The following is a 16,030-nucleotide window of genomic DNA, read 5'->3' on the forward strand; positions in this document are numbered from 1 at the left end:
TCAATCACATTGTGAACTCTCGACTTGCATGCATCATCAGAACAAGGGGTGGAGCCTAGCCCAGTTACCTCTGAGCATTAGAGTAGGAGAATGTGAGATAATCCTGCATTACCAGAGGGCAAGGTACATTTTATCACCCTGCCCTCTTAGCCCAAAATACAAAAGGCAGTGAAGAAAGGAAAATAACATTGTTCTGAAATCTGTTAAACTCCCGCCTTCACCTTGAATCTATCACCATCAGAATCCCCCAGCCCATCCCTCCCCACCCAATTTCCCTCACTCTTGTCTTTTCAGTTCTGATGAAGGGTAATTAAATTCAAGTCTTGGGTTAGGTCATGCTGACCCAGTCCCACCACTAAGAATCGTTGCCTGCATCTGCCCATGAGACTTACATGGGCTGGATGCAGTACACTCCTCTTTTACTTTACACACCGCCTCTTTCATCAGAAGTCAGTCTGCTATAGGGAGAGGTATGTTGTGCATGTGCCAAATAGACCTTGAGCTGGTCAGTGCTCCAATATCACACTTAACTTATTCTTCCTGTCAACAAGGGAGAGATAAGGGGCTGTGCCAAACATATGCCTTTTCTTTTAATATAGAAATCCTTTGCAATTGTAACATTGTTGTTTATCTTAGTATTTGATGCTGGATATCTGTGTAGGGAAGTACAAAGGACTGTAAAACATACTATATTTGAAAGATCTTCCTGATTTTTGGTGATGATTGTAAAGCTGCTTTGATATTGACACACCTGTTTAGGGGTTAGTTTCTCTCCATTTTGTATGGGCTGGGCTGTGTTGTGGTGCAGAATGGAGAAACCTTGATGTTGAGCTTGAGTATGTGGGTTTACCAGCACAATGTGAAAGGTGGTGGGGACCAGGGCTGGGGTAGAGGGTTGCATGTTACAAATTAATAGATCAAAATTGTGCTTATAAGAAAGAGAAGAATTGAGCCCATCTAAATGGTAATATAATATCAAAGGGATTTTAGGCCAGGACGTGGGGTAAACCTATTAGGGAAAAAAGTACTGAATCATAATTACAAACTATTAATCAAATCTGAAATTCGTGGCATAAGACATTGTTGAAAATGTAAGTGGAGTTGAAATGAATTCTGAAAAATAAAAGAGAGGATTTGGAACAGATTGAGAAACATGGTTGTGTCATCCTTTGTCTCTTTTAAAATTGTGTTGCAATTCAGATGCATGCCTTACTCATATGATTTGAACTGTGAGGTGTCAAGTCCTTGCACTTCTAACCTTGATAGAGGAGATGTTGTAGTCTTATAGAACTGTAAAAAAAATTGTTAGCACAGTCACAGCTTGTTTTCAATATGCCACTGGAGTGCAACTTTTCTGCACAAACCCCAATTAAGAAGTATTCTGACTTCAGTAGGTAGTGATTAAATACTTGTAATTGTATTGTACATGTCAAAGATTAATTGTACAATTTAAGTGTCAAATCACCAAGGGCATGGGTTAAGACAAATCACTAGAACAGTTTTTCTTAGAAGCTGGTAGATTGCCAACAACAATCACAGGAATAAAAATAGAAAGTCACTATAATTCAGCGTACTGTGGTGTACAGATGTTCAAGAAATTCACCAATGTTCTAAAATAATCCTGTTCCTCGAATTTGGCTAACAGTTTGATAATGTGCTAGTGGGCATAATTAATCCAATCAGTGGTCTAGTGAGAATCTATGCTGCTACAAGGATGTAAATCTAGTTTCGTAAAACTAATTGAATCCAATGCGATATAAAGAAGCTGATTTGAGAGGATGTGGCCTGGAAGTTCCTGCTTCATGTGCTGCAAATTAGAGATATCAAAATCAACATTGCATAGTTGGAAAAAGGTTGCTGAAACTTGTGTAGAAGCATTAGCTGAATTTGCCCTTCCAGCTCGGCTGGGAGCTCTCTGGAGCCTTAAGTGATTCAAAGGTAAAATGCATTGTTTTAATGAAAATGGGAAAAACACCGCAGATGCTGGATATCTGAAGTAATAACAGAAAATGTTGGAAACACTCGGCAGATCTTTCCCAGTTCTGATGAGGAGCCTTCATCCTGAAATAGTAGCCCCGTTTTTCTTTCCACTGAAGTTGCCTGGCCTGCATTTTCTGTTTTATTCAAGCATCTTTTTAAACCTCCCAGCTCTCAACTTTGCAGATTCTGCTGAACCCTGTTACAGGAATAAAGGAAGGAAGTTTCTGAACCAACTGGGAGCTTGTGCCAAATATGCAATGGGATAGGTTTGTGACCTCCTGACTGTAAATTATAAATCTCAAGTAAGGTGGAATTTCAGCAGAGATTGGATTCAAATAGGTCAAAGACTTGACCTCCATATGATGTAGATTAGGTGGCACTGTGGTGCAGCTAGCAGAGTTGATGCCTCGTAGCTCCAGTGACCTAGTTCAATGCTGACCTCTGGTGCTGCCTGTGTAGAGTTTGCACATTCTGCCTGCAACTGCGTGCATTTCCTCTGGGTGTTCCCATTTCCTCCCACATCCCAAAGTCTTGACGGTAGGTTAAGTCGTCAACATAAATTCTCCCCATTGTGTGGCTGAGTGGTAAAATCTGGAGGTGAGTTGATGGGAATGTGGAGAGAATAAAACGTGATTGGTGTTGGATTAGTGAAAACGGGTGCTTGATGTTCGGTATGGACTGGGTGGGTTGACCGGCCAGTTTTTGTTCTGTATGACTCTATGACGTAAATGTAACTAACACCCTCTCACAGACCCAGAAATTGAGGACTAATTCACTCTGCTGCTCCTGCATCAGCCTCCACAGTATGCTCATGAATTCAACTCTTGGGATCCTCTGTTTTGGAAACTTAGTTGAATCATTATTAACAACTTCAGTGTATCAAAGGAGACCAAAATAACAGAATGTCTATTGAGTATTTGTTATCTGACTTGAAGTTTATGAAAGAATGTTTTGTGTCTCATTTAGATACATTGTCATGGAATGATTTTGTTTAGTTAGGCTTATGTAGGATCTAATGCTGCCACAACCATCAATTTTTGATTTTTTTTGGAAGATAGTACTTGCTTAACAAGTGGACAGCCAACACCTTTTCCCCCAGGGTGGTATTGGCCTATATCAGAGGACATCAGTTTAAGGTCAGAGGAGTAAAGTTTAGGGGAGATGTCAGAGGTAGGTTTTTTACACAGGGAGTGGTGGGTGCCTGGAACGCACTGCCGGGGGTTGTGGTAGAGGCCGATACGATAGGGACATTTAAAAAAACTCTTAGATAGGCACGTGGAAGTAAGAAAAATTGAGGATTATGGGCTGTGTAGGAGGGAAGGGTTAGATTGATCATAGAGTAGGAATATATAGGTCAGCACAACATTGTGGGCCGAAGGGCCCGTACTGTGCAGTATTGTTCTATGTAAGACCTCATAAAGTCATCCAGTCAAGGAAGGTATTTGCACTGTGTGCTGTCTTCTCCCTGATGTTTGTACATCTGGCAGCTCAGTAAAATCTTGAGTCAAGAACAATACAGTTTTAGTATTTAGTGAGCAAGAACCTGAGATTAAAACAGAAAATGCTGGACTTACTTAGCAGGCCCCATTGGAACTGGGAAGATGTTCTGGTGAAAGGTCATTAACCTGTTCCACTCTCCTCACCCGCCAACTGACCTGCTGAGTATCCTTTGTTTTTGTTACAGATTTCCAATTTCTGTGGTAAGAACTCGGGCCTGCTTTTTTTGTGTTTCAAAGTCCAAAGGTATTGAGACAAATTGTATCAGTCCTACCATTGCCCCAGGATCACCAACTAAGGACACACCAGGGATATATATACAATGTATGCATTCAACTACACATTGGACTAAATTGTTGAGTCAGCTGGGGATCCTGAGAATTCTAATAATACAATTTTATAACAAAGTACATTTGATTACTTAGCTCTGAATGAGAAAAAATTCAAAACAGATGTGGGAAATATTATACTGGCTGCTCATCAGAGAGATTTAAGCAGATTTCAGGCTGGTATTGGTTCTTAAATGAATCAAAAGTCCTTCTTCCACTGTTAGCCCATGTGCGTGGGCACCATTAAACACCGAGCTCCGTTCTAGGAGCTATAATCCTTTCCAATACCAACTAGCACCTTGAGGTGCCCCCAGAAAGGGAATAGCCCTGTCCATTTGAACCAGGATAAGAAGCATCTCCTAGCAGAAAGGCTATAAATGTGAGTGGGGAGGTGTCAGCAAGAAGCATAAGTGACCTAGATAGAAGGAATGCAAAGCAATGAATATATCAAAGAAGGACATTGATGAAAAGGAGAGAACAGCATTATTGAAAAGAATTATAAAAATATGTTTAACCATAAGGTGAACAAAATCTATTTAAATGCTGTCAACAATACAGACAATATCCATAATAAAACAGGGGAGCTGGAAGCAATCATGTGTTGGGAGGAAACAGACTTGGTAGGACTTCCCGAGACATGGCTACTGAAAAACTAGGGCTGGGAATTAAGCTTTGCTGGTTATAACATATTTAGAAAAGATAGAGGGAAAAAGTCATAGGTGGAATAGAGTTATTTACGATATCTGCGGAGAAATGGTAAAGGAAAGAGAAGAATATGCATGCAGATAGAAATAAAGATAACAGAGGATAATTCTACTGATTGCTATAGTCCAAAGACTGACTAATATTTAAAAAGCTGTGAAAGAAATGAGCAGACACATTTGGGAAATGAGTAAATAAATGTAGAATCGTAATATTGACAGATTTAAATTACCCCTGAATTAATTAGACAAAGATGGGTAAATGGGATAAGGAAATTGATTTCTGTACAGACCTCCTTTCTAACCCAGAAAGGGAGGATTCACTATTGGATCCAGTAATGTGCAACAAATCAGAGTAGATAAGAGAAATATAAGAAAGGGAATAGTGACCACAAATATAACATCTATTAAGAGAAGGACAACTAGATTAATAGATTGGAGAAAGGCTGTTTTGGAGAGGCTGTAATTAGAACTTGGGAAGGTAAAATGGGAAACAATATTGGCAAATGATATAAAACAGCAATGAGTGATATTTAAAATGGTATTCACCAGAGTTCAGGGAAAATGTCCAGCTGCATGTAAGAATACAAGAACTCGCAATAAGTTATTTACCCAATTGTGTTTTCTTCATAATTTAGTAAGTGTTATAGCTAATTGCCAGTGTTTCCTTGACCCTAATGTACCTGACCTTGGCCTCAAATGTACAACATCAGCATACAAATCCTCCAGAGTAAAGAATTTCAAAAATCGATAACCTGTCCTGTTACATTTAAGGTTCTGTGGGTGAACACTTGAAGTGTGTCTCTTTCTCCACACCCCTCAGTATAGTTCCAGTTATTGTGTCTTTCTTTGCCTAACTGCACCTCCATTACATCACACTTCTCCCAAATGAATTCTGTTGAATGAATCGCCCTCCATTTGTTACTCTTCTGCCCAACTAACTCACCATTCTTTATCTTTCCATTGTCCAAAACCTTGCTCCTCCTTGGTCAGCTACACAGCCAATTTTTTGTTTTCATCTGCGAACTACTTTTATCAAGCTTTTGGTTAAATTACTACATATTACAAACAACAAGGGCTGAGTATTGAGCCCTTTGAACCCCACTGGAATCAGTCTTTCAGCCACACAAACGCCCATCGACCCTTTGTTTTGAACCTGTTTTGAACCCAATTTGCTACACTCCCTTGGACCACGTGGGTTTTCACTTTATGTAGCTACTTATTTTGTTGGATCTTGCCAAAAGCTTTGTTTAAAAAAAAGCCTTGCTAAAAATCCATGTAGACCACATCACATGTACTGCCCTCATTGACCTTCTTGTTACCTCCTCAAAAAAATTCAATTAGTCAGACACTTTTCTTGATTAATTTGTGCCTTACTATGTTTATTTGTTTCTCTGAATTGATTCCAACAATTTGCCTTAAGTTCACCTAAGTTCTTCATCATGGTGAAGGCAGCAACTGTTGGAAAGGTGCTGGTTATGTTGAGATTTGCTAGCCAGTTGATGACATTCAGACCAGCCAACTGGGCTACATGAGTCACTGCCTATGATGGAAGCTTGGCCATGAACTTGCAGTGTGGTTTATTGACTGCACTTTACCCCATCACAATTTGCTGAGACCATAATGCCTCACTTGTTCGATAAGTAGGCATACCTTCCATGTCCTGCAGGAATACAGCCCAGTGTGGTCCAATATTTGCTTTGCATGCAGACTGGAAGTTGGATTGTTGGATCTTTGGCCAACTTTTTGTTGTACTGTCTTGCTGCAGTCTAGGTTTCATGCATTGTCTCTCTGCATCCAGATTCTTTGTCAAACTTTTAAATGGGTATGACCAGAAAGGTTTGCTTGACTTCAGCCTTTTTCTTGGTGAGTGGGTGATATCCCTAAGTTACCCCAGATTTCCATTTAACCCATCCCCTTGCTCTACAAGACCAGATAAAACTTATGACTCTTAACACTTTTTGTTTTTCTTCATCCCTGTTGGTTCATTAAGTTGCTAACTGGATATAGCCTTTACAGAGACAAAGGTCATAACTACCTTCCTTGAACTATGACTTGCCTTTCTATATTGGAGACACAAGAGACTGCAGATACTGGAATCTGCTGGAGCAAAAAACAAACTGCTGGAGGAATGCTGTGGGTGAGGCAGCATGGACTGCAGATGAAGGGTCTCGACCTGAAACGTTGATTGTCCATTTCCCTCCACAGATGCTGCCTGACTCGCTGAGTTCCTTCAGCAGTTTGTTCTTTGCTCCCAGGATTCCACCCACCAAAGTTAGTGCTGTGTCCCCTGATTTAGCTACTACCTTAGGATCTGATAATGGTGTTAAACCTTTCAGTTTGCTGGGACTGTTCAAGAATTGAGGGAAATTGGTAGATGATTACCCCTGTATCCACTGTCACAGCCTCCTCCTTTGGAATGCTAACATGTGGACCATGGGCAAAAGGATTTATTGGCTTTTACTCCCATTAATTTTTCCGGTTGCATTTTGTTCAATTAATGCTTAAAAGTTGCTCATGCTCATTAGACTTTTTCTTCCCCAGTATTTCCATTTTGTTTTTATACAACATATTGGTTGTAACTTCTCAGCTATTTCCTTTTTCTCTATTATTTCTCCTTATTCTATCTATAAGACACCACCTTTACTTTGCTACTCTCTTACATTTTACCTACTTGCTCAAGGACTTACCATCTTTTTTTTATGCTTTGGTGTTTACTCTCCTATTTTTCTCCCTCACAATTCTTTTTTAAGCTAAAGCAATTTCTTTAGAGAACTTTTGCAGTCAAGTTTCTATTTCTCAATGGAATATATATTACAGGTAATTGAAAATTAAAAAAACATCTAATTAAATGTTTAAACATCTTTATCCACTGGCAATCTTTTTCCCATATTAAGTTTCTGGCAAATCTTTTAAGCTAATTTCCCAGTCTACCTTGGCCAACTCTTCCTCATACGAATGAACAATGCCTTTAATTTTGCACTTAATAAGGCAGATGTCATGCGAGTAAAAATCATGTAGTTTTATTCCATATTTAACATCATACAATCTTGGATCACATTGGACCTTGTCAACATATTGATCAGCCTTTGCGTGTTCAATTGCAACAAATGGATTGAAGTCAGGTTCGGATATTATGTACTATTTCTAGGCATGACTAATATTCATGATAATTATTTTGTGACAATATGCAAGGAGCAGAGCTCACACAATGTTTCACGAAGTAACCTCCATCTGATGCAAGCTGTAACCATACAAACCAGCAACTTGTGGTTTTCTCCCTAAGTACAGACTAAACAGATAGCAAATATAAATAAAGTTGGTGTCTGTCTTCCTGGGTGATGGGAAGTAGGGAAGAAAAAAAACAACACCCTGAGAGGATATATCTCTTCAAATCCATTTATTCTCATGTCAAGTCTGCATCTGAGTACCTTGTCTGTCACAGACATGATGGGTCAAGGGTTTCCTTTAGTTCAAGAACAATGGTTCCATGATTGGGTGAAGTTGAAGCTGACCTTGGCTGTGATACTACCGCTTCAGCTGAGTCATTCCCCTGGACTTGCCCCGTCCAACCGCTCCCACTGTTGTGCAAAATATCATCAGATTCTGCATTCAGAAGAAGAATAACCATCAATGAATTCTTTGAATGCTGTTACTTTGCAAAAAAGATAACTCTAGTAGGTAGGGTCTATGCATAGTGGTTATTGTAATAAATGATTTATTAGTCGATCACAGAGTCTTTCAGTGCTATGAATTGAATATTAGGATGTAGAGTTAAATGGACTTTGGCCCACTGTTGATATTGGAGCTGGTGATTTAATACTGAAGACCCAGCAAGGAATAGGCACAGATAGTAGCAGGTCTTATCAGCTCCAGCTGTGGCACTGCCACCAACATGTGGATCAGCTGTTGTATCGCAGATTTTATGGGTAATTTACCCTAACAACAGGAGTCCCAAACACCAAAGCTGCTGAGAGCAGTAAACATTGCACCAGTGCTGTACTGCCTCTCCAATTACTTTACTCTTGTAGAGGTTAGTATGTTATTACTGTGGTTAATTTGAGAGCTGTGTTCTTGCTAAAATAAAACAGAACCTTTTCATGGATTGGGGTCTCAGTTATAGTTGCCAGTTGTTTGTGTCTGACCTGTGTCCAGTAACACACTATTGATGCCTTTTGTGTCTAATGATAAAAGATTTATAATATGACCATAGCTTGTACATCACTAAATAACGTTAGCATCTTGATGCTAATGATACAGCTTGACGATACAGTAATCACTTCCAAGCCAGCATGATCAGGTTTAACTCTGGAATAGCTGCAGCAGCAAGTCTGGATCAGGTTAAAAACAGACTTCAATTTAGAAATAATCACCTTTTCAATACAATCACTTTTAAATCCTACTTAATAACTGTCAATGGAAATTTATAAGTGAACTGAACTTCATTAACTGGTATTTCAGAGATATCACAGATGTGCTGATAATTTGAGAGAGCATGCAGTATGGAAGGTACAGGTTCAATCCTGACCCCCTCTGCTGTCCATGTGGGTCTTCTCCGGCTGCTCCGGTTTCCTCCCATATCCCAAAGATGTGCTGGATGTTAGGCTAAGAAAATCAGAGGAGTGTCTATGGGCAGGCGAGGGAGAACAGGTTATAGGGAAATAAGTGGGGGAATGGGATTAATGGGATAGCACTGAGAGCAGGCATGAACTCAAGGGCCGATGTCTCCTTCTATGTAATAAGAAAATATAAGAATGGATTTGTTTAATATCTCATGTACTTTATCCTCCATAGTTTGGAGGTTTCATTTTGCAGCAAAGTAGACACAGCTCAGTGATGTAGAAATTTGAAAATACTGCACATAGAATCAAAAGTGCTGGAAGGGCTATGTAAAAACAACTCTGCATCTCTTTTATATAATGATCTAGTGTCATCATATAGCAGTATTGGTAGAGGAGCAGCAGAGCTTGATGCAGGGTAAAGTTTCCCCTGTACAGCCCCAGTAATATGTTTAGTTTCAAGCTCAGAATACTGATACCAACTGGAGTGCGGCATTGATTTCCATTTCCTTGTCACCCATCCTTTGCTGCTTCTGACCACTTTAATAATTAGGTCAGTTTTGTGTTGCAGATCTGTGGCCATGAGGAATTGGATTAAGACTGTCCAGTGGTGAGGCTTCCAGCCTACAGTGTACTGAACCCAGATCCCATTGCACCATCCTGCCCCCTACTGTTTTCAGCCACAATCTTTGCATCTGGGTTTGAGATAAGTGAAATGATTACAATTGAAATAAATTGACCAGGATAAATTAGCATAAAATAAACAGTCATTTCAGTAAGAGAGTTTCAATTATTCTTCTTGCACCCATCCACCAAAGTCATTGCTCCTTCCATTGCACAATATTCAAGTTGGTCTCAGCAAGATCTCAAATGATCTTGGAGCAGTGAGCAGACCAAAGAGTATTTCATGCTCTGTCTCACTCCACCGTCTCAGGTCTCAGGCATTGCAGAATAGCCTCATTTCAATAAGTCAACTTCTGGGTACAGAGGCCTTCCAGTAGCTCACTTCCCCTCCGCTCAGTCACCCTATTTCCCATGTTGACCCCATCATCAGGACCTATAAGGCATACCTGTCATAGCTCCATGTGCATAGTTGTCATGTAGTGGTGACTACCAGTATTGGTATGAGGAAGGTCCTTCAGTGTGACCATGTAGAGGGTACCTGGCATCCCCTCGGTACTTTTTCCTTTCTCCTTGGCTGGCCACAACTCTTTGGCTATCTGGTGATACAATTCCATTGAATGTTGCAGTTATATTACAAAGGCAAATCTGCACCTATATTGTTTCTTATAATTTTTGATATTCTATTTTCCTAGGCGGGGCGTTCTCAATCTCCATGAAAGTGCTGGAATTCATAACTTGGGGCTACCAAGATGGCAGCTTTTCCTCTGCTTGCTTGTTGTGATAATTGTTCTCTACTTCAGTCTCTGGAAAGGGGTGAAGACTTCAGGAAAGGTATAGTGTTTGACTTCTCAATATCTATAATATGTTATTTGAGAAAACTCACCATTTCTTCGGACAAAGTCCAGTAAATAAGTACACTGAAGTCGATCCAGAAACAAGCTAAACTGAAACATTTCCTCAGAAACACAAAACAAGACTAAAGGTTCACTAGCTCCTTAGAAGTCAGATGATTAAATCTGAAAATTTAAATATTATCTCTATAATTTGATGCATAATGTGGTTGATAAAAGATTTTTCTTGTTACTTGTGTGAGTTTGATACTGGATAAACAATGAATAGTACAACTATAAGGCAAAATTAATCTGACCAATCTAGATTCTGGACCAATTTATGTCAACATCCTTCTGCTCAACCTGCACTGCAATTCCATCCACCCCCATCACAAATTCTTTTGCTGTATCAGTACATTAAATTGCTGAAATTAAGGATTATTTTCATCATCGTAGCCAACAGTGGCATGTCTGTATACCACTGTTGAGTTGATATTTGAACCTTAAAGGCGTTGGTAGTGCAGGGTGAATGAACTCAGCAGTGCTTCTGTACTTTTAAGCCGATTTAAAAAAAAGTAAAATTAATATTGGATTGCAGAGTTGTGGGTAAATGCACCACCTTTATGGTATTAATCTCTCCAAACAATTAATTCTTTGTGGCACTAGCTGAACTTAATCAAAAAATGGTAGGTGGTGCAAAACTAAAATAAAAACACAATGTTGAAAATACTTAGTAAGTGGGTAGTATCTGTGGAAAGAGAAACCAAGTTAGCATTTCAGCTCAAAGACAAAGGGTCTCCAAGCTGAAACATTAACTCGGTTTTGTTTTCCACAGGGGTTGCCTGACCTGTTAAGTGTTTTCAGCATTTTCAGTTTTTAATCAGAATGGTGATGGGAGCACTGTAATCATAAGAAGTAGTAACATCAGCACAGTCCTCAGTTTGATTTGAACCCAGAGACTCCTGTAGGGAAGTAAAGATGAGTGGTTATTAGTTGAGGAAAAGGTAGAACTTGCTAGTGCCTCTCTGTGGTTGAATCATTGCCTGTTCACACCTGAAACATGATACTTGAAAAAGGTTCTGGTGAAGGACAGACTTCTAGAAACTACAAGGCAACATAGCACAATGTTCTCACAGGGCCCATTCTTGAAAATCTCTGCATAATTTCAGTTTTTTAAAGTTTTGTTTTTTTAAGTACAGGGTGGTCTTCTGTAATCTGATATTTATTATGGTAACTAATTGGCTTTCATTGAGAAGCTCTGTTATAACCTGTTTATACAGGAGATACACTTCGATTCATTGTTCATTAACCAAAACTGATTCGATATCCCTGGTGTCCACTTTGTGACACAATGTGTACTTCACGCATTGTTTGCAAAAGCAGAACGATAACATTGGCTGCTTTAAGACATTCAAAACTGGGAAGAGAATTTGCATTTTTCTACGTCTGAAATGTTTTACAGTCAACATATTTGTATCATTTCCCAGTGAGGGAAAGGAGAAGAGTAAATCAACTTGCTAATGTGCAGTAGACAACATAGCCTATAAATTCAATTGGCTCACACTGTTTATTTCAGTGCTGTGTGTTTGGGAAAAAATACTTTGAATGAAGTGTTAATAGTAAAGCTAAAATACATTTGTATACATAGTGATATACACATAGGCCCAGAAGGTTTAGGCAGTGGCAATGTGCTCAGACTCGCCACTCATCTACCAGCTAGATTAGGGTTACTGAAATGGTACTCAGCGGTAAGGAATGTGTTGTGGAAGCTCCACCCACGTGTTGTGGTTGGGGCTTCTTGTGGGTGGGACATTCTGGGCAGAGCCACAGGAGGCTCCGTGGTACAGCAGAAAACTCCAGGCATACCCACATGCTCAGTGGGCCAGTCAGCCTCCTGTACCATGGACATGGTATGAAATGATATTCAATATGAAGGAGGAAAAGGAGAATATAAGATCCGCTAGTCACCAGTTCCTGGCCTGACCACTGCTGTTCTCAAAGTGTGTTTTTATATTCAAATACAAGCTTCAGAGGGCAATACTGCAGGCCATTCAGAGAAGGAAAAAAAATCAAATAAAAGCTGTCTTTGTAAAGTGAGCTGTTCACACCTTCCTCTTGGAGGGCAAGCATTTCCCACTCCTCGACATTAGGAAGCCAGACATATTTCCTCACTGTCCACCCTTAATAACCACTGTACTTCTCCACTCCAGCTTTGGCCTGGAGCCTCTCAAGTTCACGGACATGTGCTTTTCTCTGACTAGAATAAAATCTGGGAGTGAGGTGGGGATAGGGAAGCACAATGTGTCCACACCACCTCTTTAAAAGAACTCTTTTACATTGAATTAGTGGCAGCAAGAGACTTGTGCCTACCAGTAAGGTGGCCCAGTTTTATATTGCCAGCGACTAACCGACAGGTACACAGGTGTTGTATTTCCACGAGAGACTTGTATGCACCAAGGTGTCACCCCAGTATTATATTGCCAGCAAGAGACCTGTTCCCACCAGTAGGGTACTCCAATGTTCTACTGTGACAGACTTGTTTTCACTGCTACTATATAAGTGTTACACAGGGACATACCTGTATCCACCAGTACTGTACTTGTGTACTCAACACCAATGTTAAAGCATCTGATCTCTGCTCATCAGTATGGCACCCTGATATAGAACTGGATGTTGGCTCAGGGCCAGAAGATCAGATCAGGCCCAGTGTAGTCCCTGAATATCTGATCCCCAGGCCCAGGTCCAAAATGGTCCCTGGGTCTCTGATCCCTTATCCCACCCTGTCTGATGCCTTGGTCCTTGCACAGGCCCAGGCTGGTCACTATGTCCTTGGCCCATGGTCACAAGACCAGTCTGGTGTTTGGGCCTCTGGTTGTGCCCAACATTGTGTGAGTCCCAACAAGACACTCAGTGAGTCCTGGACTGACATCAGGGACAATCAGATCCATACTTAGGTTGTCAGCACTGCCTCATCTACGGCGTGGACTGTAGCTTCCAGTTTCAATGAAAATGACATGGTAATATCACTGGCCACTCCTTTGAAGGAGTTGGGCTGACCCAGTGATTTATGAATGTGACTCCATAGTCTCTCTGTGGATTTACAGGAAAATTGGTGTCCTGTATCATTATCATATAGGACAACCGATTTTCCTTTTAGATGTGAGGTCCCATTCTATATGAAGCTATTGGTAGCCCTGCAATAGGTCTACAGTACCTGGAGCAGATCTTCTAGCAGCAACTTGTTGAATGAAGCTGACCCCGATATTGTCAGCAAGGCCCTTCTGCCTTTAAATAGCATCATACAGCAGGGCCAGAACTAGACCCACTTGCACAAATATTTTAACAGCTGGATAAGCTTTGCCCTTAGGCATGAATTAAAATCTATTAAGACATTAGGAAATAAAGACATGAATTTCTGCAAAGGTTTTTGTTGAGATGAATGGAGTTGTTTAACCTGTGTCCTGTCTAACCTGGTGCAGAGTTGAGCAGGCAGACTTCCCCGTGTAACTGCTGGCAAATTGCAGGAACCTGGTGCTTTGCCACTGATTCCATGCTCAATCCTGGTTTGTGCTTAGCTATGAATTTGGCAGCAAATTCCTCTCAGGAATTTTGGGGCATGCACATTCACATACCATTGCATAGGAATCCATAGATTCCTGACAATTATGAGGGGGGGGGGGAAACGCCAGGATTTCCACACAATATTTCTCAGGAAAATCTAGCCTGTGGTTTCTGTTGGTAGATAATTGTATTGCTTTGCTTTGCTTTGCTTTGCTTTGCAATGCAACAACCTCTCATATCAGGTTGGATATAATTTTCTCAGGAGTATTATTGAGCTAACTGGTAGATAAAATATTTTGCCAACTGCTAGATAAAATATTATTAATTTCCATTTTTAAATTTTTACACTGTGGCTTTCATCAGAAGATGGGCAACAATTTAGGTTTTGTTACAGTTTAAATGTAACCCTAATAATTTCACTTTCATGAGCAATCTGAAATGTCAGCAAAATCGGACAGAGGTTTGAAGTGTAATGACTTTGTTTATCGTGTTTTACAAGAACGGTGATCTGAATGGAATAAAGTCCTTGGTTTTCTCTGCAGGTGGTGTGGATTACAGCAACCATGCCCTATATGGTGTTGTTTGTGCTGCTTATCCATGGAATCACATTGCCAGGTGCAATGGATGGGATTAAAGCCTACCTCAGCATTGACTTTGAGCGCTTGAAAGAAGCTCAGGTAAGAAGTTCCACTTTTCATGAGGCAGATTGAAGCAAGATCTATGATGGCTTATCTGTGACTGGCTTATTCTTAAATAGGATCCAACATAAATATTGTCTGTGTTATTTTGATGCCCTGCAACACTGGACACTAGATTTTATTTTGAGTTCACAATATTGTGGGGTGAAGGGCCTGTACTGTGCTGTAGTGTTCTATGTTCAGTGTGATGGCAACATGGCGGCGCAGCAGGTAGTCCTACTGCCTCTCAGCTGAAGCGACTCGGGTTCAATTCTCACCCCCGTGTAGTCTGTGAGGAGTCTGTGACCACGTGGATTTCCCTCAGATGTGTTGCTTGGTAAATTGCTGTGAATTAGGAGAATCAAGGTGGAGTTGGTGGATCAAGGTGGAGTTGGTGGGCATGTAGGAGAGGATAGTTTACAGGGAGTTCAGTGAGGGAATGGGATTGGTGGAACCTCTGAGAGCTGACAGAGACATGATGGGCCAAATAGCCCACAATGTTGTAATACAATATCAGCAGTTTAAAAATAATCTCAGATTTATAAAAGAGATGAGATCATGCTGTGCAAAGACAAATAGGCTAGTGCATATTTAAATAATCATTAAAAAGGTTTCACCAGTGTTATTTCGTGGAGTTCTACAGCATGGAAACAGACCCTTTGGTCCACCACATCCATGCCAACTACTGAGCACCCATCTACACTAATCCTCATTTTTCCCCTTCATCAACTCCCCCCGATTCTCTTGCACTGGGGATAGTTTAAAGTTACAACATTGTAGGCCATTTGGCTAACTAACCTGTCAACCATCTTTGGGATGTGGGAGTAAACCAGACTCCCAGGGAAGCTCCTGCAATCACAGGGAGAACACACAAATTCCACACAGACAGCACCAGAGGTCAGGATCAAACGTAACTTTGTGGTGCTGTGGGACAGCGGTGCTAAACATTGTGCCATAGTATCCTGTGCAAATCCTAAGGTCCAGGATGGTTGTTACAAGCATTTTGAGGCACAACATTCAAAGGCATTTAAGTCTCTGGCAATGCTGATGGCTGATCTTGTGTCCTGAGGTCAATGAGATTCTGATTCTATTTATCTGTCTGAGCACTGAATTGCTGCAGAAGAAAATGTTTTTTTTCCAGAGAAGTGTTCACTGTGACAATTCTCTGAGAGTCTTATCATGTAGGGTTTTTTTAAAAATCTCATTAAAAACGACTGTCTACATATGCAGCCTTGAATTGTTGCTGAAGATAAATTAGTTTACTGAAAACTG

General features: G+C 40.5%; 1 protein-coding gene across 2 annotated transcripts in view; it reads left to right on the forward strand.

Moving 5' to 3' along the window:
• The window catches only part of slc6a2 (solute carrier family 6 member 2), a 113,559-nt gene that overhangs the window by 32,235 nt on the left and 65,294 nt on the right, over positions 1 to 16,030 (forward strand). For both annotated transcript variants that reach the window (XM_052028027.1, XM_052028026.1), the window contains exons 5-6: positions 10,383 to 10,521; positions 14,624 to 14,758. In XM_052028027.1, coding sequence (XP_051883987.1) covers positions 10,383 to 10,521; positions 14,624 to 14,758 — 274 coding nt within the window. The remainder of the gene's footprint in view (positions 1 to 10,382; positions 10,522 to 14,623; positions 14,759 to 16,030) is intronic.

Source organism: Pristis pectinata, chromosome 13, assembly GCF_009764475.1.
Source record: "Pristis pectinata isolate sPriPec2 chromosome 13, sPriPec2.1.pri, whole genome shotgun sequence".
NCBI classification, from domain to species: domain Eukaryota; kingdom Metazoa; phylum Chordata; class Chondrichthyes; order Rhinopristiformes; family Pristidae; genus Pristis; species Pristis pectinata.